Source organism: Heteronotia binoei, unplaced genomic scaffold (assembly GCF_032191835.1).
Source record: "Heteronotia binoei isolate CCM8104 ecotype False Entrance Well unplaced genomic scaffold, APGP_CSIRO_Hbin_v1 ptg000067l___fragment_4___debris, whole genome shotgun sequence".
In the NCBI taxonomy this organism is placed as follows: Eukaryota; Metazoa; Chordata; class Lepidosauria; order Squamata; family Gekkonidae; genus Heteronotia; species Heteronotia binoei.
Window position 1 is genome coordinate 80,782 of NW_026799988.1, and position 21,671 is coordinate 102,452.

The 21,671-nt window shown below is 39.9% G+C and overlaps 1 protein-coding gene across 1 annotated transcript; it reads right to left on the bottom strand.

The window, feature by feature from the left end:
• Positions 1-158: 158 nt before the first annotated feature.
• On the bottom strand, positions 159-10,242 carry LOC132590504 (cytochrome P450 7A1). The gene is made up of 6 exons (XM_060263411.1): positions 10,118-10,242; positions 8,084-8,324; positions 6,419-7,026; positions 5,339-5,469; positions 4,487-4,662; positions 159-526 (listed from the first exon to the last, which is right to left on the bottom strand). Exons 1-6 carry the CDS (start codon positions 10,204-10,206, stop codon positions 227-229), a joined length of 1,545 nt encoding a protein of 514 aa, XP_060119394.1. The 5' UTR covers positions 10,207-10,242; the 3' UTR covers positions 159-226.
• Positions 10,243-21,671: the final 11,429 nt, after the last annotated feature.

Here is a 21,671-nt window from a genome sequence, read left to right on the forward strand (position 1 = left end):
ACTCACATCAGCTCAAGGGCTCTACTTCAGATGTAGCACTAAAATATTTAGTGGATTGAACTATACTTCTTATTGTCTGAGAGCCTGTGAAAATGTGGCCCTCGATTAGATTTCCAAAGGAGAGCCTTTTCTTTACAAACTATGTTAAGTGGTATTAATAGTTGCTTAAAATCCTCATTGCTAGTGCACTGCATAACTTTTTGAGTGAATATTTTGTTGCACACATTCAAAGAGGTTTTAATCTGTACTTGAAATCAACATCAGTTGTTGGTTGTAAAACTCCAAGTCCTGCACGCGACTGGTCTAATGAAGGGCATTTCACATTCTTCTCCACAAGCTCCACCTCAAAGCAGGAAAGCAACAAAGTCAAAAACTGTTTAATTTCATGAACTGCAAATAATCTTCCAGGGCATTTGGCATGTCCTGTTCCAAATGGCATGTAGTAATATTTTAACTTCTGACCATTGCGATAAAAAATGGTCTTTTCTTCTCCATTTTCACTAAGATAGCGGTCATACTTGAATGCCTGTCAACAAAGCCCCAAATAATGTAATTGTAAATGCAATGTTATTTAAGGTCAGCATTAGATGACTTCACATTTTTACATGTAACGTGAGTATTCAATACTTTCCCTGAATACTTGAATATAAATCTTTCTATAAGGAAATCTTTAGCTTCCAGATATTCTAGTAATCATTCCATACCGCTCTATTTCAATAGTCATCAAACAAAAGCTTATACACAAATACTGGGGGTTATTGCAAGAAAATGTTAACAGTGGATGCTGATGTTTGATCCACAGACAGGATCTCTTGGGAAGAAAGTTGTGTTCCATGAGCACACCTGCCTTTGCACTGTGAAGGATCCAAACCACTGCTAACTAAACTGAAATTTGGTTTTAATTTTAACTGAGAGATTTCTCCTGTTCCGTTACAATTAAACCCAAGAACAACCTCTTTCTGTTGACTTCAGTAGGCATTACAATGATATTTTCTCTCCTCTGATATTGGGCAGAAACATGCTTGGTATTTATTAGAGAAATCATAGCGTGCCTTCTAATTAACAAGTTGGAGCCTGCGATTTCATTTTGTCAGCACCAGTGTGTTCTGCTGGCACAAAGATCTCTACAAGATATTCTTGCATTAATAGAGGACACCAGGCATCAGTGGAAGGCTCCTTGCACTTGAGGAACACACAGATGATGATGATGGAAAAAACGAGTACAGAAACTGCTGATGCTGATGGGTTATTTTTGGAAAACCCCATATGTGTTTCATTGCTATTAGGAAGTGTTTGAAGCCCAGAGCATGGAGCAAGAACAGAGGGGATTTAACCATCTTTCTTATACCATTTTTGTAAGCAGGATCAGCCACAGGGTTCCTGTTTGGGTTGCTAGCATGGTTCATGTGCCCTGACAGATCATATCAACAAAACAAAGTCTGAAATTTGTATGTAGGGTTGCAAGAGCCTTCTGATGGAGGTGGAGTTTCCTTGCTTCCAGCCCCACCACTGTGCCACTGATCAGCTATCTGGCAGGGGAACTTACCCTGAAAAATAGGGTAAATAGGGCAGCCCAGCCAATGTACAGCTACATGTCTATGTCACTGCCCACATGTCATCATGTTGGGGATCTCAGGTTGAAGCTCTGTTACTTGAGCAAAAACTCTATGGTAAATTGCCACCTTGATGTGATGACAACCCTTCTGGGTCATGTGGGCAGTGATGTAGGTACATCATTGCATGGAGGCTGGGCCTCCATCTTGCTCCCAGGAAGTCCCCTCATCCCCTATCAGTTCCCAGGAGGGACCTGGCAACCCTAATTGTAAAGTGTGGTAAGGCTGAAAATTTCACTTGAAATTCAGTTGTAAATCAACATTCCTGCAAGGTTAACAATCGATCCAGAAACATAGTTACAACCACATTTTATAGGTTTCACACATGCATAAATACAGGTACATTTAAAAATTATTTTCTGATTTTTCTCACTTGTACACTATCAGCAGGAGAGGGGCTAAAAGGAATTAAGTTGGATATGTGAATTTGGGCTTAGGTATAGAGGTATCTATTTCAATACAAATGTTTTTAGAGTGCAATCCAGGGGGTAGGGGCGGAAAGTCTTTTGGGAGCAGATGAGTCACTACGTGGGCGCAGGAAGGGTTTGCGCCGACATACGACCGGAACCGCCACAGCGGAGGGGAGTTCTGTGGGCGGGGGGCTGCCCAAGCGCTGCTCCGTCCGAGGGCAGCGGTGCCTGAGGGCTGCACCCGAGCATGGGCGGATGTGAGGCGGAGTGCAGCATTCAGGCAGAGAAGGGGGTGGAATTGGGGGCGCGACCAGGCTTAGGCGGCTTCCTGAGCAGTTTGGCCCATGACATGCCCCCCCCCCAAGAGGCGCAACTTTACGCCTGCAAAAATGGTGGCGTGGCCCATAGGCACTCATTGAAACCAAAAACAAAGGTTGCCTTCACCGCTGCGGAAGCTCGCAGACCCCTTAGGGAGCAGTGTGATTGCCTCACCAATCTCCTCGCACCTCGGGCTGATGAGCCCCCTCCCCAGCACCTAATTGCAGTCTCCCCCCTCCTAGAAATATGTCCGCTCTGGCCTCGCACAATTCAGTTATTAGGGAGAGGAGCGCTTGGCGGGAAGTTCTGTTGGTGATCTCCCAGCCATATGGACTTATAGTGAGGGACAGGCAGGCATGTTGGTGACAGGTTTTGCACCTCGTGGTTGCTTTGACAGTATCTGTCACTTGCGAGGGGGAGAGAGAGGTCTCTCCCTTGGGGCTAACTGCCTTTTTTTCCAGGTCTCCACAGGTTCCGGGCTCCCGGAGGCTCTGCATGCGAGGACTGTCATTCATGGCTGGGTAAGTGCCACTGTCCCTCCCAGCCTCCCCCTCCCCTCGCTCTCGACCGCTCAGTGTGCGAGCGTCTCTGGCACTTGAACCAGGCAGTGGGCTCTGGCAGGGGGCATATGCTGACCTCGCTCCCTGTGCTGCCGCCTGCTCCCTTCCCTTGGTCTGCCCTCTGCAGCATTCCCAACTCCTGGCGGGGCATGGAACATGTGTGTGTGGCAGATGCTCTGTTGTGGGGAGGTGGGTCAGAGACTGTCCCTTTAAGACAGCACCCAGCTGAAATGCAGCCTGCTTTTCCAGCCACCGCCCCTGAAGGTGCTCTTGATCTCTGTCTCCATTTTGCAGGTGGGACTCAAACACAGAGGCTTCTAGGTGTGCCACTCCACTGCCCCCCCCCCCCATTCCCTCAGCTGCTTCTGCCTGCCCACGGTGAGACTGCCCAGTGCGCACCAGGGAAACTGCTGCACTCTGTTCTGGAAAAATAAAGTCTGAGTTGTGCCCTCTGTTGTCTCTCCTGCTTGGCATATGCTGCACTTTCCTGGGGCAACCCCCCCCCTTTGTCTGTGGCCTCTCTGAGGGAGTGCCTGGGAGGGTGACAGACTTGGTTCTTGGGGGTGGGGAATGGTCTATGAGCCGCCACGCTGCCCCCTGCGTGGCTGGACAGGGGAGGGTGTTGCCACCCCTTAGCCTGCCCAGACTGATGGCCTACCCGACCGCACAGGGCTGTTGTGCGCTGGGCACTTAGGGGGGTTGCTGAAGTGGATGCATGCCCAGCAGCTCGCACTCTGAGTTCTGCAGCCCCCAGGGGAGGTGTTCCTTGCACATAGAGGGGGGTGGCAGCAGGGCAACACTGGGGGGGGGCTCCGGGTGGTGGTGTCTTTTGGACTTGGTCTGGTCACTCTCAGACACACATTCCAGGCACTGGCTAGGATAGGGAACTCCTGCACTTGGCACTTCCTGCTTGTCCGTGCATGCCCCTGGCCACCAGCCTGACATTGGCAGAGTCTCTGATAGCGGGAGGGAGTGGGGGGATTGACAGCCTCTCAGGCATGGACTTTCCACCCCCTTGCCTGGTCATGTGCAATGGGCTGACCAATCCCGTGGTCCTGCGCGAGCCTGTGCCTCCCCCACCCCCGCCTCGGCAGTGGCCCAATGGCGTGCGCCTGTGCAGAATCACCATGGCAATGGGTTCTTTCTCGCTTGTCAGGCCCTTCTTCCCTCTCCCAGCGTGGTGTACCGTCTCCCCTTTGGAAGCCAACGAGTGGTGCCGTAGATCCGCCCATGCCCGATCAGCCGCCCGCCACGTATGTCTGGATTGGGCTGTTAGACTGTTTAATTTTGCTTTTATTAAAGTTACAGCTTGCCTCGCATCTTATTGCTACATCGTTCTTTTTCATTGCACCCCAGTACACCATGAGGAAACTCTCATCAGTCTGCAGTTTGTCTAATAATAATAATAATAATAATAATAATAATAATAAACTTTTATTTATACCCCGCCCTCCCCGCCGAGGCAGGCTCAGGGCGGCTAAAAAGCATAGAAGAATAACAGTATTGGCATCAAATACTTTATTGTAGAAAAAGACACCATCTTCTTTAATTTGTGCAGTTATTATCTAAAGCTCTGATTACTCACCAAGGGATCAGAATAAATTTCTGGATCAAAATGTAACAGCTGAGGATAAAGGGCTATGATGTCATCTTTGCGAATATTGTAGGAGCCAGCCCTTAGCTGCAAAGAGAAATCTTCCTTAGCAACTCTGATTGTCATGGATGCACTGGAGAGTCTTATTGCTTCTTTGATAATACTATCTGTTTAAAAAAGATAGAGAGATTTTAACAAAGACACTTTATACATTTTGAAGATGATTGAAAACTAGAGTAAAATTCCTGGGATGTTATTCTTTACCACCAAACGCTATTATAGCTATATAGAAACATAGTGCAGTACATATGTTGTGGTGACCATGGACAAGAATATTATACAACTGATGTTTCTTAATGTTTAATAGCTCCTAAATATCAGCAGGAAGGGAAGGCATGGGAGGCAACATGGTATAGCCCAGCCTTGACAGATCTTGGAAAATAAGCAGGGTTGGTTCTTAGATGAGAGACCTCCAAGAAAGATTCTGCAAACCACCTCTGTTTCTCGCCTGCCTTGAAAGGCCCTTGCTGGGGTTGTCAGAAGTCAGCTGCAAACTTGATGGCACTTTACACACACACACAAATATCAGCAGTTTGTTCATAGTGCAGGAAAGTAGTGGAAGTTCCAGGTACTTTATTCCAAGCTAGCCCAATTTCATCAGATTTTGTAAGCTAGACAGGGCCAGCCCTGTGTTTGGAAGGAGACCACCAAGGAACACTAGGTTCATGATGCAGAGGCAGGCAATGGCAAACCACCTCTGAACAGCTTTTGCCTTGAAAACCTCATGGGGGCGCCATAAGTCAACTATCTCTTGATAGCAAGAAAAACCAAAACCAAACATACCTAATACAGGCATGTTATCCAGATGTTTTTTATTCAAGAAAATATGCTTCCTATTCAACGCCATTTTTTCAGCAGCATTTTCCAGCACTCGTTGTACCTCTTCCACAGCTGCTTTCATTGCTTCTGGATTCCTGAAACAGACATGCTGGTCACAATGCAAAGAGTGGCTATGACTCAGTGCTTATGCATGGGCATCAGGAAGAGAAGATATGTAATTGCTAGTCACAGTTCATAGAAACATTCTCAGCTAGGTGGATGAGAATAGTAGACCTTATCAGTAGCCTAATAATCAGGCAGTAGCATAGAGGCTTTGTGAAAGAAAAGATGGAATTCAAATCCTCCTGATGATGAAGCAACAACCCGGTATTCCACCTCAGGATGAAATGTCCCCTGGCCACAACAGCTATTAAAGTTATATTTACAGATGATCTGGGAGGTAGGACAGGCTGAATAGCCCAGATTCGCTCAACCTCATCCAATCTTGGGAGCTAAAATGGGATGGCCATGTTTAATATTTGGATGGAAGACCACCAAGGAAGAGGGGTGTTGTTATTCAGATAAATGCAATTGCAGACTACATCTCTTCTTGCCTCAAAACCCCCATGAGTGGTTGCTGTGAGTTGGTTGAGACTTCAAGGCATATTAGAACAATGTTTGAGTCCAGTGGCACTTTTAGGACCACCAAAGATGAAGTATATTTGGTGAAGTGTGCATGCACATGAAAGCTTATACCCAGAATTAAAATTTGTTGATCTTAAAGGTACCACTGGACTCCAACTTCGTTCTATTGTTTCAGTCCAACATGGCTACCCACCTGAATCAATCTATCTTTCTATCTATCTATCTATCTATCTATCTATCTATCTATCTATCTATCTATCTATCTATCTATCTATCTATCTATCTATCTATCTATCTATCTATCTATCTATCTATCTGCCAAATAGTAATATGCATACCGTAGTAAAGTACCACATGGTGCACAACCAACCAAGAGCAGAATCTGACTAACTATCATAAGAAACAACACATGTATAGAGAGGTCCTGTTTCTTATAGTATGTCCTGTGTAGCTACTTACTTAATAAGGTAGAATGAGCTCCAAAATGTAGCCGGAATTGTGTTTGCTTGTGAAGCCCACAGAACTGCAAGATGGGTCTTTGCTTTTTCCTTATCATCAAAAGTGGAGAGTGTATCATTCAAGAACATGCGAAGAGAAATAAGTTCAGAAATGTTCTCTCTTTTTTGAAGATTCTCATGGAGTAGAGATTCAGCCAGCTTCTCGCGTGCCCTGTGGGCACTTTTGAATATGTAGATAGGTAGGCCTGCCACTAGAGCTGGGAAAATTTGGTCAAATTCTTTAAAATTCTCTAGACAGTTTAGAATAAGTGTTTTTTGGTCTTCTTGGTTAGAATGGAACTTGTTGTTTGGGTTAATCTCTGTACCAAAAAGTGTTAAAAACCCAGATTCAAACATCACACGGCAACAGAATTCATAAAGTTTATCAGTTACCCAATCACTGGAGTTCATTTTTGATGCAGTTGATTCCAGCATGACATAGGAAAGGTTTTCCATCATAGCTTCATTGAGAAAGTTCAGTGCTTTACCCTGAAGAGTTTTCATGAAGGTCTGGTGCATATTTTCAGTGGTGTTCCCATCCTTTGGGTCAATACTTCCATGTCCAAAAGCCTGCCATCAAATATAGCAAATGTTAAGGAAAGATGATCAGAACCTATAACTGGGATCCAACCTCTCACCCCTTTCTTTGCATACTCATGCACCCTAAGAACCTCTTTGAACCTCATGGCCAGAGGGCCAGTTTTGCGGTGAGAACAATATGGAGATGGAAGAAAATATTAGGAGCCCTGTACAGCAGAACACAACCCACAACTCAGATGAACATACAAGGAAAAATCACTAGCAAACAATTATATCCATAATTTAAAACAGAGGTATAGAAGAAGACTACAAGAGTGAGAAATTATTACATACATAGCCTACTAATGGATAATGGTTATTTGGGACCCTAATTAACTTTCATTTCAACTGAAGAGAGCTTTTCATTGTCTCTTGCTAGAGTAGTGAGTAGACTGATTTTTACAGAGTATTGAATATGAGTACTGAAAAGGATGCTAAGGGTTTTCTTCTATTTTACATGAACTGTCATGTGTTTGGTTGGGAAAGGTTTTGTTTGTGAAGCATAAATTTTCTAGTTCAGAATTGAAACTGGTTGTATAAACTTGCTGGCACTAAGGCTCAACCATATGTGACACTTGGAGTTCATGGACTGAGTGTTCTGGTCCTAATATGAAGTGAAACTGCCAATGTCATGTGTATGGAGCCAGACATCCTATGTTGATATACAGATACTAGTTTTCACAGTAACAGTCAATCATAGAAGAAAATGGATAAGGCATGGACATCTAAAGGACAATGTGGAGCACACTTGGCAGTCCTATGCAAATTCATCACAACAGTTTCTGATAAATTTGCTGCAAAATGTCTTTAAAAGTAATGTGAACATTATAATTCAAGAGAACCAAACAATCTATCATTGTATGCTGTACTAATCTTAATCTATGGCTATAATACCAGGTGAAACATTATTGCCTATATGATTTTAACTGGTAATGCCAGCTACAGCTAGTTATTTGCTGGTACGTTTTTAGGATTTCCATTGTGTTTTTAAAAAATATTTAAAATACATTTTATTTCTGAAAATATTCTCATTTTCTGAATGTGCTACCTTTGCCGAGGCTGCGAAGTGGAACTTTTTCCAGTCCAGATGTTTTCTTTGTTGCATCACAGAGTGATAGGAAAAAGGGTCTGTGAGGAAATGAACATATTTCCCTGCCAATCTGCAAGTGAAAATGGAGCCATATTTCTTTTGTCTTGCTCTGAGGAATTTGAGAGGATTGGAGCCAAATTGCAAAGCACAGCCAAGATATGGCAGCATCCCATTCTCCAAGGGTGGCTCATTCAGACGTCTGCAAAGGCAACAGGGACATGGCATAGATTAGGACCATAAATTCAGATTTGACCTTCAAGTCTGCTATGAAAGCTTCTATTTACAACATACAATTTCCATTGTTGCTAGAAGGGATTGCCCTCATCTGAGTAATAAATCCACTAAGGAGGCAGTAGATAAGTAGCAAATAATGACTTGAGCACAATACAGAAGCTTGTTATAGCCTCGGTAATGAAAATGCACCAGATACAGTAAATCACATTCAATGAAATTTATCTTCTGTTCTAAACATATCACTACTACCTCATTCCCTCTTGATTATCACTAATCATTTTTAACATAAATAGAATTTTATGGCAAAATATGTTTGCTAAGATACATTTTATTATCTACTGAATACTGTGGAATAGAACTGGGGAGGGGTACATAGGCAGGGTTGAAAAAATGTGTTTTTTTCTTTTTGAGTCAAATAAGCTTTGACTCAAAAATCTTCCTTTGCTTTGGTAAAAGGAAAAGAAAATCTGTTTGGTTTAATTGTTGTTTACAAATTTGAGCAATATGCCTGCTAGTATTGCTGATATGTGCTTTTTTTCTTTTTAGAAATCAAGTCTACCTGCTCAAATAATCAGCAGATGAATAATTGCCTTAATATACCATTGAAGTCTTAATACACCTTTGAATATACCATATTGCTAAGGTCAATGTGCATTTATAACCTAACCATACTTAACTGTTCATCCAGCTGTGTAATACTAAACAGAGTTCCATCCTTCTAAATCCACTGAAGTCACCAGACTTAGGAAGGTGTAACACTGTTCAGGGTGTCACTGCAAATCTTATTGAACTACCTCATTGCGTTTTTATATGGGCATAGATATACAGCTCAGACCAGAGCTACCCATTGCTATAAGGTCATTTGTATAGCTGCTTCAGGACCCACATTTATAGTGGTCTGTGGAAATTATAGCTTGTCTGATGCAGCCACTTCGTTAAAGACACTCATTTTTGGAGTGTCTTTAACGAAGTTATAACAATGTAATGCTCAGTATTACATATAAATAGGCATGTAGAAGCATGGTTGAAAACATTGTTCTACAAATCCTAAAATAAAATAGCTGTAAATCAAGTAACCTTTGAAAGCATAGTGAACCTATGCAAATTAGGAAAAAAAGCAGATATGTAATATGAAGGAATATCAAGAAGAAAGATAATACTATGGAATGCTTATGAAATTAATGGGTGGAGATCAAATAATTTACAAGATAAAAGCCATTCACAGAAATATTAAACATGCATTCATTTCTTTTTTATAGAACTAAAACTGTTTTATTGGTTTATTTTAATTATTTGTAAATCAAATTATTCATCTATGCAAATAATTACAGATCTAATTAGAAAATATTTGTAATATAGAAAAGAAACCAAAAATGACAAATTATTAATTTATATATATGAAGATTCCTAAATATATTTCACAGACCATATCATTGGCTTATCTCACCTGAACTGAAATGCTCAGCATTTCTAAAAATCCATGAATACCAAATCATATAATTTAATTGATCACATACAACTTTCTTTTCCTATGTGAAATGTATCTTTTGAATTTTGTGGAAAGGTTTAAAAGGGTCTGTCTACTAATTCTTATGCCTGTCTACCTGGAAAGTGGGTCATTACAGTTAACAAGTATTACTTTTACCAATGGCTATTTTTACTAAGCACCAATTTTTTTAAAAAAACTCATAGACATACAATGATATAAAAGGAGACAGTTCAGACTTCATCAAAATATGTATTAAAAATCGTCCTTACCTCTTCCTTATTCCTAGAACTGATAACAAATTATAGAACAAAATTACCACAATTTTCCATATGAAAAGCAATGCTGATATTGCAGGCATTTCAAGCAACTATAGTAAATTTACACGAGTTTACACCAAAGTCTGAAAATGACTCAGAAGATGTGAAAGTGCTACTTTTTATATTCAGTAAGCGTACCCATTCATTGAACTGAAATAACCTATGTAAGCTATTAATTAACCATTTCTGAACAAAACTTCTGTACTTCCAGACCAAAATCTCTGCAAAGACCAGGACAAAGTTATATTAGATACTAGAAGCTGTGGCCTTGAACTGATTAACACTTATCAGTGAAAGTTGAAAGTAATCAAAGAGCTGTAATAGCTGATAATTTAAAGGTCTCTCAGACATATTTTGACGTAATGTGCAGATTGACTGAGTTCAGTTTATAGTTCAATTGTATCTTTAAATAAGGTAGTCCTTTGACATACTGTGACGTGACTTCTGCTGGGGATGCCAACTTTTAATTTCAAGAATGTAGGTGTGGTGCAAAGAAGTGTGTGTGGGGGGGGAGAGCCAGCTTGGCATTTAATAGGTACAGGCTGGACTAGGGACAAAACTGAGTGGATCCAATTTTGAATCTAGAGTTACAGAATTGAATCTGATGGGTTATAGGACGAGTAGCACAAGTGAGTGAGGCACCAAGAGACAGCAAAAAAAAAAAAAAAATCCATTATGTATATATCCTTTTCTTCATTACTCATTTTAAACAGAACTATAGTATTAGTACAAATTGACATGTAGTGAAAGCGATCTTTTAGACTTGTAGGATCCTAGGAAATGTTTGGGCAGAAGTGATTTAGACAATAATTCTATGTTAAGTTTGGGGGGTAATGTTGTGTTTATTATAATAGACTGGCTCTCAGCACATTGGTTCTAGCATGGTGTGCTTCTTGGTATAAAAATCTTGGAATGTAAGGATTCCTGAAAATGCAAAACTGGAAAGCAAAAATTATAAAAGCCATTCATAAAAAGCCATCAGTTTAGAAAAGATAAGTTCTGCAAAAATCCAGGGTAGGAGAGGGCAGGGGTCATTTTGTAGAAAAACAGGTGGTGGAGCTCATTCAGGGATTGTTATACAGCTGCACATACTATTCAATGGACAAGGAGGTGGAACTCTCAAAAGGAGGAGGTAGAACTCTCAGAAAGGTTCAGGAGCTGTGCTCCTGTGAGCTCCCACTGAATCTGAGGCCTGGGGGTGGGAATCCATTGTCAAACATTATGAGTAGGCAGTGCAGGATTAAACCCTGTGGAGGCCCATAGGCAGTCAAAATCTTGGGGGGGGGGGACCTCACAAATTATCTCAGAGTCTGAGCACCCACCCCAGCACCCCCACTGCAACCTGCAGGCACCTTCTTCTTTTTTTTAATGTATATTTTTTATTATTATTATTCATTAATCAATTCTCTACATGCTTTCTAGTATCCATTTACATTGGTCCCCCAACCCACCCCCCTTAGTCTATACATCCTCTTCTTCTTCCAGCCAGGGACAAAGGACTTGTAGCTTCCACTGAATGTCCACTCTCCTTTCTTCCTTTGCCCATTTCAGGTAGATCCACCACTTTTCTTTGATTCTTGATCTTCTTTCCTCCCATGATTCTTCTTGCGATATTATAGCAGCTATATCTGACTGGATAAAATCGAAGAGATAGTTATGCCAAGTTCTTTCCTTCCATTTACTTTTATCCTTCCATCCTGCCGCTATTACTGCTTTACCCTCTGATATCATTGCTTTTAGTAAATCTTGATTATTCTTCCCTATTATCTCATTCCCTAATATACTCATCTGTATTAATTCAAAGTTAATTCTCAACTCTACCTGAAAGAATTTCTTTATCATTCCCACTACCATTTCCCATAATTTCTTGGCCTCAAGGCACTCCCACCACATGTGGGTGTACCATCCCTTCTCTTTCTTACAGTGCCAACACTTAGGGCTCAACCCAGGAAACATATTGGCTAAAGTAGCCGGAGTTCTATACCATTTGGTGAAAAATTTCAGTTCCATTTCTCTAACCTTATGAATCTTAACTTTTTTAAAACCTTCCATTATCTTCTCCCCTGTTCGTTTCGTTATTTAGCCTTCTGAACTCCATGTCCGTTGAAGGTAGCTTAACGCTCCTTCATTGCCTGAATTCATACTCCTGTATAAGATGCTTACTAATCCTTTTTTTTGTTTTTCCCATTAATTTGTAAAACCTTTCCATAGGTTCTTCTTCATTTAAATTACTCTTCTCCTCTTCCTTCTTAACTTTAGTATACAATCTTGTAGCCTTAAGCCAATATTGTACTCCTACGGCTTCTTGTAACTCCTGTAATGGTTTTAACTTATCTAATATTAACAAGTCTTCTACTCTTCTAAATCCTTTAATCTTAAGTAGTTCGCTCCACTTGTGCTCCTTATCTCCCTCCATCAATGTTTCTAATGGCGTCCATCTAGATACCCTATTCAGCCATTTCGGCTGCCATTTCTTCAAAACATTTAATCCATTTTTCCTTGGTCCCATGTTTAAATTAAGTTCCTACACCCCCATGTTCGTAAAGATGCCATGTTTTCCTACCCCATTATTAGCTTCATTCTCAAACCTTATCCATTTCTGATCCCCTTCCTTCTCTATCTCTAATAATGCCTTAAGCTGAAATGCTTCATAGTAATGAATTATATCTGGAACTCCCCATCCAAGTTCCGATTGATGGTTGTATGCTAATTTTTTTGGGATTCTAAGTTTCCTACTTCCAAATATTCATTCCCTTATTTTAGTGTTCCAGTTAATCATTTTTTGCTTGTTTAACTCCAATGGTATCGTTTGAAAAAGGTACAACAACCTTGGCATCCAAAACATCGATACACTCTTTATTTTAGTGGTCAAACTCATCGTCCTTTTCCCCCACTGCTGCATATCCCTCTCTATCTTCTCCCAGATTTTTTTATAATTTCCCTCCACTATCCTGTTAATATTTTTATAGATTTCTATCCCTAAATATTTAAATTTCTTAACTCCCATCCCCATATTAGTTATCCTATTAATTTCTTTCCTTTCATCCAATCCAACATTAAAGTACATTATTTCTGACTTTTCCATATTTATTCTTAGACCTGCTGCGGCTTCAAAATCCTCTAATATAATTTTTGTTTCCCTAATGGCTTCTTTCGGGTTAGATATTGTAATAATTAAATCATCTGCAAACAAGTTGATTTTTATTCCCTCCTTTCCCATTCTACATCCTATTCTGCCTGAATTCCTAATTCTTTCTGCTAATTGCTCTATCGCCATTATAAATAAGGATGGGGAAAGTGGACACCCCTGCCTTACCCCTCTCTCAATTGAGAACTGATCCGTATGCTCATTATTTCTTCTTAAAAGCCGCTTTTACTAAGCTTCAGGGGAGAGGCAAACTTGGTGACAACACCAGCACCAGCCACACCAGGCAAGTTGGGCAAAGAGCAACTCAGTTGCTGGTTGCGCATGCAAGCTGGGAGAGCTGCAAGCAGGAGGGAAATTAAGGGAAGGGACATCCCAGGGCCCCTAAAGGCATGGGGGCCCTTAGGCCAGTGCCTATTTGGGCTAATGGTTAATCTGGCTCTGGGAGTGGCACTTGCCTGTTTGCACATTTGCTAAAAACCATCCTGTTCTTTCTGATTTTCTTCTTCCTTTGTGCATGAATGTTGATGGGTGAAAGGCAAGGTGTGAGTGGGGGTCCTGGTGTCAGGTAGAGAGGGGATGGTTCCCCAAAATTCTAACCAGATCCTAACTCCTCACAGTTTTGCCCAACAGCACTATCTGGTACTTGTAGGATTCACTCAAGAAGTGCAATTCATAAAATTGTATTAGTGTATTCAGAAAACCCACATGACCAAAGAAGGATTTCAAATGAGTGACATATATATCAAAGTACTCATTGATATTACTGGGGGGGGGGGGGGACCCCTGCAGTGTGGAAAAATTTTGGATGTTTTCCCATTCTCCAATATAGCCTATGAGATTCATAAGGGTGAATGGGCCCATAGGGTTAGGGTTAGGGTTAGAATTCAGGACACACTTACATTCAAGTTAAAATTGGGGTTTGGTTTAGGGTTGGATAAGATGAATTTCTCATATCACACTGAAGGGTATACTCCTGATTAGGAAAAATTTTGGATGTTTTCCCATTCTCCATTATAGCCTATGAGATTCATTAGAGTGAATGGGCCCATAGGGTTAAGGTTAGAGTTCAGGACACACTTACGTTCAAGTTAAAATAGGGGTTTGGTTTAGGGTTGGATAAAATGAATTTTTCATATCACACTGAAGGGTATACTCTTGATTTGGAAAAATGTTGGATGTTTTCCCATTCTCCATTATAGCCTGTGAGATTCATTAGAGTGAATGGGCCCATAGGGTTAGGGTTAGGGTTAGAGTTCAGGACACACTTACGTTCAAGTTAAAATTGGGGTTTGGTTTAGGGTTGGATAAGATGAAATTTTCATATCACAATGAAGGGTATACTCTTGATTTGGAAAAATTTTAGATGTTTTCCCATTCTCCAATATAGCCTATGAGATTCATTAGGGTGAATGGGCCCATAGGGTAAGGGTTAGAGTTCAGGACACACTTACGTTCAAGTTATAATTGGGGTTTGGTTTAGGGTTGGATAAGATGAAATTTTCATATCACACTGAAGGGTATACTCTTGATTTGGAAAAATTTTGGATGTTTTCCCATTCTCCATTATAACCTATGCGACTCTTTAGAGTGAATGGGCCAATAGGGTTAGGGTTAGGGTTAGAGTTCAGGACACACTTATGTTCAAGTTAAAATTGGGGTTTGGTTTAGGGTTGGATAAGATGAAATTTTCATATCACACCGACGGGTATACTCTTGATTTGGAAAAATTTTGGATGTTTTCCCATTCTCCATTATAGCCTATGAGATTCATTAGAGTGAATGGGCCCATAGGGTTAGGGTTAGGGTTAGGCTTAGAGTTCAGGACACACTTACGTTCAAGTTAAAATTGGGGTTTGGTTTAGGGTTGGATAAGATGAATTATTCATATCACACTGAAGGGTATACTCTTGATTTGGAAAAATGTTGGATGTTTTCCCATTCTCCATTATAGCCTGTGAGATTCATTAGAGTGAATGGGCCCATAGGGTTAGGGTTAGGGTAAGGGTTAGAGTTCAGGACACACTTACGTTCAAGTTAAAATTGGGGCTTGGTTTAGGGCTGGATAAGATAAATTTTTCATAGCACACTGAAGGGTATACTCTTGATTTGGAAAAATTTTGGATGTTTTTTCATTCTCCATTATAGCCTATGAGATTCATTAGAGTGAATGGGCCCATAGGGTTAGGGTTAGGGTTAGAGTTCAGGACACACTTACGTTCAAGTTAAAATTGGGGTTTGGTTTAGGGTTGGATAAGATGAAATTTTCATATCACACTGAAGGGTATACTCTTGATTTGGAAAAATGTTGGATGTTTTACCATTTTCCAATACAGCCTATGAGATTCATTAGGGTGAATGGGCCCATAGGGTTAGGGTTAGAGTTCAGGCCATCTTATGTTCAAGTTATAATTGGGGTTTGGTTTAGGGTTGGATAAGATGAAATTTTCATATTACACTGAAGGGTATACTCTTGATTTGGAAAAATTGTGGATGTTTTCCCATTCTCCATTATAGCCTATGAGATTCATGACAGTGAATGGCCCAATAGGGTTAGGGTTAGGGTTAGGGTTAGAGTTCAGGACACACTTACGTTCAAGTTCAAATTGGGGTTTGGTTAAGGGTTGGATAAGATGAATTTCTCATATCACACTGAAGGGTATACTCTTGATTTGGAAAAATTTTGGATGTTTTTCCATTCTCCATTATAGCCTATGAGACTCATTAGAGTGAATGGGCACATAGGGTTAGGGTTAGGGTTAGAGTTCAGGATACACTTATGTTCAAGTTAAAATTGGGGTTTGGTTTAGGGTTGGTTAAGATGAAATTTTCACATCACACTGAAGGGTATACTCTTGATTTGGAAAAAATTTGGATGTTTTCCCATTCTCCATTATAGCCTATGAGATTCATAAGAGTGAATGGGCCCATAGGGTTATGGTTAGGGTTAGGGTTAGAGTTCAGGACACACTAATGTTCAAGTTAAAATTGGGGTTTGGTTTAGGGTTGGATAAGATGAAATTTTCATATCACACTGAAGGGTATACTCTTGATTTGGAAAAATCTTGGATGTTTTCCCATTCTCCATTATAGCCTGTGAGACTCATTAGAGTGAATGGGCCCATAGGGTTAAAGTTAGGGTTAGAGTTCAGGACACACTTATGTTCAAGTTAAAATTGGGGTTTGGTTTAGGGTTGGTTAAGATGAAATTTTCATATCACACTGAAGGGTATACTCTTGATTTGGAAAAATTTTGGATGTTTTCCCATTCTCCATTATAGCCTATGAGATTCATTAGAGTGAATGGGCCCATAGGGTTAGGATTAGGGTTAGAGTTCAGGAGACACTTATGTTCAAGTTAAAATTGGGGTTTGGTTTAGGGTTGGATAAGATGAAATTTTCATATCACACCGATGGGTATACTCTTGATTTGGAAAAATTTTGGATGTTTTCCCATTCTCCATTATAGCCTATGGGATTCATTAGAGTGAATCGGCCAATAGAGTTAGGGTTAGGGTTAGAGTTCAGGACACACTTATGTTCAAGTTAAAATTGGGGTTTGGTTTAGGGTTGGTTAAGATGAAATTTTCATATCACACTGAAGGGTATACTCTTGATCTGGAAATTTTTTGGATGTTTTTTCATTCTCCATTATAGCCTATGAGATTCATTAGAGTGAATGGGCCCATAGGGTTAGGGTTAGGGTTAGAGTTCAGGACACACTTACGTTCAAGTTAAAATTGGGGTTTGGTTTAGGGTTGGATAAGATGAAATTTTCATATCACACTGAAGGGTATACTCTTGATTTGGAAAAATGTTGGATGTTTTACCATTTTCCAATACAGCCTATGAGATTCATTAGGGTGAATGGGCCCATAGGGTTAGGGTTAGAGTTCAGGAAACACTTATTTTCAAGTTAAAATTGGGGTTAGGTTTAGGGTTGGATAAGATGAAATTTTCATATCACTCTGAAGGGTATACTCTTGATTTGAAAATTTTTTGGATGTTTTCCCATTCTCCATTATAGCCTATGAGATTCTTTAGAGTGAATGGGCCCATAGGGTTAGGGTTAGGGTTAGAGTTCAGGACACACTTATGTTCAAGTTAAAATTGGGGTTTGGTTTAGGGTTGGATAAGATAAATTTTTCATATCACACTGAAGGGTATACTCTTGATTTGGAAAAATTTTGGATGTTTTCCCATTCTCCATTATAGCCTATGAGATTCTTTAGAGTGAATGGGCCCATAGGGTTAGGGTTAGGGTTAGAGTTCAGGACACACTTATGTTCAAGTTAAAATTGGGGTTTGGTTTAGGGTTGGATAAGATAAATTTTTCATATCACACTGAAGGGTATACTCTTGATTTGGAAAAATTTTGGATGTTTTCCCATTCTCCATTATAGCCTATCAGATTCATTAGAGTGAATGGGCCCATAGGGTTAGGGTTAGGGTTAGGCTTAGAGTTCAGGACACACTAATGTTCAAGTTAAAATTGGGGTTTGGTTTAGGGTTGGATAATATGAAATTTTTATATCACACTGAAGGGTATACTCTTGATTGGGAAAAATTTTGGATGTTTTCCCATTCTCCATTATAGCCTATGAGATTCATTAGAGTGAATGGGCCCATAGGGTTAGGGTTAATATAAGAGTTCAGAACACACGTTCAAGTTCAAATTGGGGTTTGGTTTAGGGTTGGATAAGATGAATTTCTCATATCACACTGAAGGGTATACTCTTGATTGGGAAAAATTTTGGATGTTTTCCCATTCTCCATTATAGCCTATGAGATTCATTAGAGTGAAACGGTCCATAGGGTTAGGGTTAGGGTTAGAGTTCAGGACACACTTATGTTCAAGTTAAAATTGGGGTTTGGTTTAGGGTTGGATAAGATGAAATTTTCATATCACACCGCAGGGTATACCCTTGATTTGGAAAAATTTTGGATGTTTTCCCATTCTCCATCATAGCCTATGAGATTCATTAGAGTGAATGGGCACATAGGGTTAGGGTTAGGGTTAGAGTTCAGGACACACTTATGTTCAAGTTAAAATTAGGGTTTGGTTTAGGGTTGGATAAGATGAATTTTTCATATCACACTGAAGGGTATACTCTTGATTGGGAAAAATTTTGGATGTTTTCCCATTCTCCATTATAGCCTATGAGATTCATTAGAGTGAATGGGCCCATAGGGTTAGGGTTAGGGTTAGAGTTCAGGAGACACTTATGTTCAAGTTAAAATTGGGGTTTGGTTTAGGGTTGGATAAGATGAAATTTTCATATCACACCGACGGGTATACTCTTGATTTGGAAAAATTTTGGATGTTTTCCCATTCTCCATTATAGCCTATGAGATTCATTAGAGTGAATCGGCCAATAGAGTTAGGGTTAGGGTTAGAGTTCAGGAAACACTTATGTTCAAGTTAAAATTGGGGTTTGGTTTAGGGTTGGTTAAGATGAAATTTTCATATCACACTGAAGGGTATACTCTTGATTTGGAAAAATTTTGGATGTTTTCCCATTCTCCATTATAGCCTATGAGACGCATTAGAGTGAATGGGCCCATAGGGTTAGGGTTAGGGTTAGAGTTCAGGACACACTTACGTTCAAGTTAAAATTGGGGTTTGGTTTAGGGTTGGATAAGATGAATTTCTCATATCACACTGAAGGGTATAATCTTGATTTGCAAAAATTTTGGATGTTTTCCCATTCTCCATTATAGCCTATGAGACTCATTAGAGTGAATGGGCCAATAGGGTTAGGGTTAGAGTTCAGGACACACTTATGTTCAAATTAAAATTGGGATTTGGTTTAGGGTTGGATAAGATGAATTATTCATATCACACTGAAGGGTATACTCTTGATTTGGAAAAATGTTGGATGTTTTCCCATTCTCCATTATAGCCTGTGAGATTCATTAGAGTGAATGGGCCCATAGGGTTAGGGTTAGGGTAAGGGTTAGAGTTCAGGACACACTTACGTTCAAGTTAAAATTGGGGCTTGGTTTAGGGCTGGATAAGATAAATTTTTCATAGCACACTGAAGGGTATACTCTTGATTTGGAAAAATTTTGGATGTTTTTTCATTCTCCATTATAGCCTATGAGATTCATTAGAGTGAATGGGCCCATAGGGTTAGGGTTAGGGTTAGAGTTCAGGACACACTTACGTTCAAGTTAAAATTGGGGTTTGGTTTAGGGTTGGATAAGATGAAATTTTCATATCACACTGAAGGGTATACTCTTGATTTGGAAAAATGTTGGATGTTTTACCATTTTCCAATACAGCCTATGAGATTCATTAGGGTGAATGGGCCCATAGGGTTAGGGTTAGAGTTCAGGCCATCTTATGTTCAAGTTATAATTGGGGTTTGGTTTAGGGTTGGATAAGATGAAATTTTCATATTACACTGAAGGGTATACTCTTGATTTGGAAAAATTGTGGATGTTTTCCCATTCTCCATTATAGCCTATGAGATTCATGACAGTGAATGGCCCAATAGGGTTAGGGTTAGGGTTAGGGTTAGAGTTCAGGACACACTTACGTTCAAGTTCAAATTGGGGTTTGGTTAAGGGTTGGATAAGATGAATTTCTCATATCACACTGAAGGGTATACTCTTGATTTGGAAAAATTTTGGATGTTTTTCCATTCTCCATTATAGCCTATGAGACTCATTAGAGTGAATGGGCACATAGGGTTAGGGTTAGGGTTAGAGTTCAGGATACACTTATGTTCAAGTTAAAATTGGGGTTTGGTTTAGGGTTGGTTAAGATGAAATTTTCACATCACACTGAAGGGTATACTCTTGATTTGGAAAAAATTTGGATGTTTTCCCATTCTCCATTATAGCCTATGAGATTCATAAGAGTGAATGGGCCCATAGGGTTATGGTTAGGGTTAGGGTTAGAGTTCAGGACACACTAATGTTCAAGTTAAAATTGGGGTTTGGTTTAGGGTTGGATAAGATGAAATTTTCATATCACACTGAAGGGTATACTCTTGATTTGGAAAAATCTTGGATGTTTTCCCATTCTCCATTATAGCCTGTGAGACTCATTAGAGTGAATGGGCCCATAGGGTTAAAGTTAGGGTTAGAGTTCAGGACACACTTATGTTCAAGTTAAAATTGGGGTTTGGTTTAGGGTTGGTTAAGATGAAATTTTCATATCACACTGAAGGGTATACTCTTGATTTGGAAAAATTTTGGATGTTTTCCCATTCTCCATTATAGCCTATGAGATTCATTAGAGTGAATGGGCCCATAGGGTTAGGATTAGGGTTAGAGTTCAGGAGACACTTATGTTCAAGTTAAAATTGGGGTTTGGTTTAGGGTTGGATAAGATGAAATTTTCATATCACACCGATGGGTATACTCTTGATTTGGAAAAATTTTGGATGTTTTCCCATTCTCCATTATAGCCTATGGGATTCATTAGAGTGAATCGGCCAATAGAGTTAGGGTTAGGGTTAGAGTTCAGGACACACTTATGTTCAAGTTAAAATTGGGGTTTGGTTTAGGGTTGGTTAAGATGAAATTTTCATATCACACTGAAGGGTATACTCTTGATCTGGAAAAATTTTGGATGTTTTCCCATTCTCCATTATAGCCTATGAGACTCATTAGAGTGAATGGGCCCATAGGGTTAGGGTTAGAGTTCAGGAAACACTTATTTTCAAGTTAAAATTGGGGTTAGGTTTAGGGTTGGATAAGATGAAATTTTCATATCACTCTGAAGGGTATACTCTTGATTTGAAAATTTTTTGGATGTTTTCCCATTCTCCATTATAGCCTATGAGATTCTTTAGAGTGAATGGGCCCATAGGGTTAGGGTTAGGGTTAGAGTTCAGGACACACTTATGTTCAAGTTAAAATTGGGGTTTGGTTTAGGGTTGGATAAGATAAATTTTTCATATCACACTGAAGGGTATACTCTTGATTTGGAAAAATTTTGGATGTTTTCCCATTCTCCATTATAGCCTATCAGATTCATTAGAGTGAATGGGCCCATAGGGTTAGGGTTAGGGTTAGGCTTAGAGTTCAGGACACACTAATGTTCAAGTTAAAATTGGGGTTTGGTTTAGGGTTGGATAATATGAAATTTTTATATCACACTGAAGGGTATACTCTTGATTGGGAAAAATTTTGGATGTTTTCCCATTCTCCATTATAGCCTATGAGATTCATTAGAGTGAATGGGCCCATAGGGTTAGGGTTAATATAAGAGTTCAGAACACACGTTCAAGTTCAAATTGGGGTTTGGTTTAGGGTTGGATAAGATGAATTTCTCATATCACACTGAAGGGTATACTCTTGATTGGGAAAAATTTTGGATGTTTTCCCATTCTCCATTATAGCCTATGA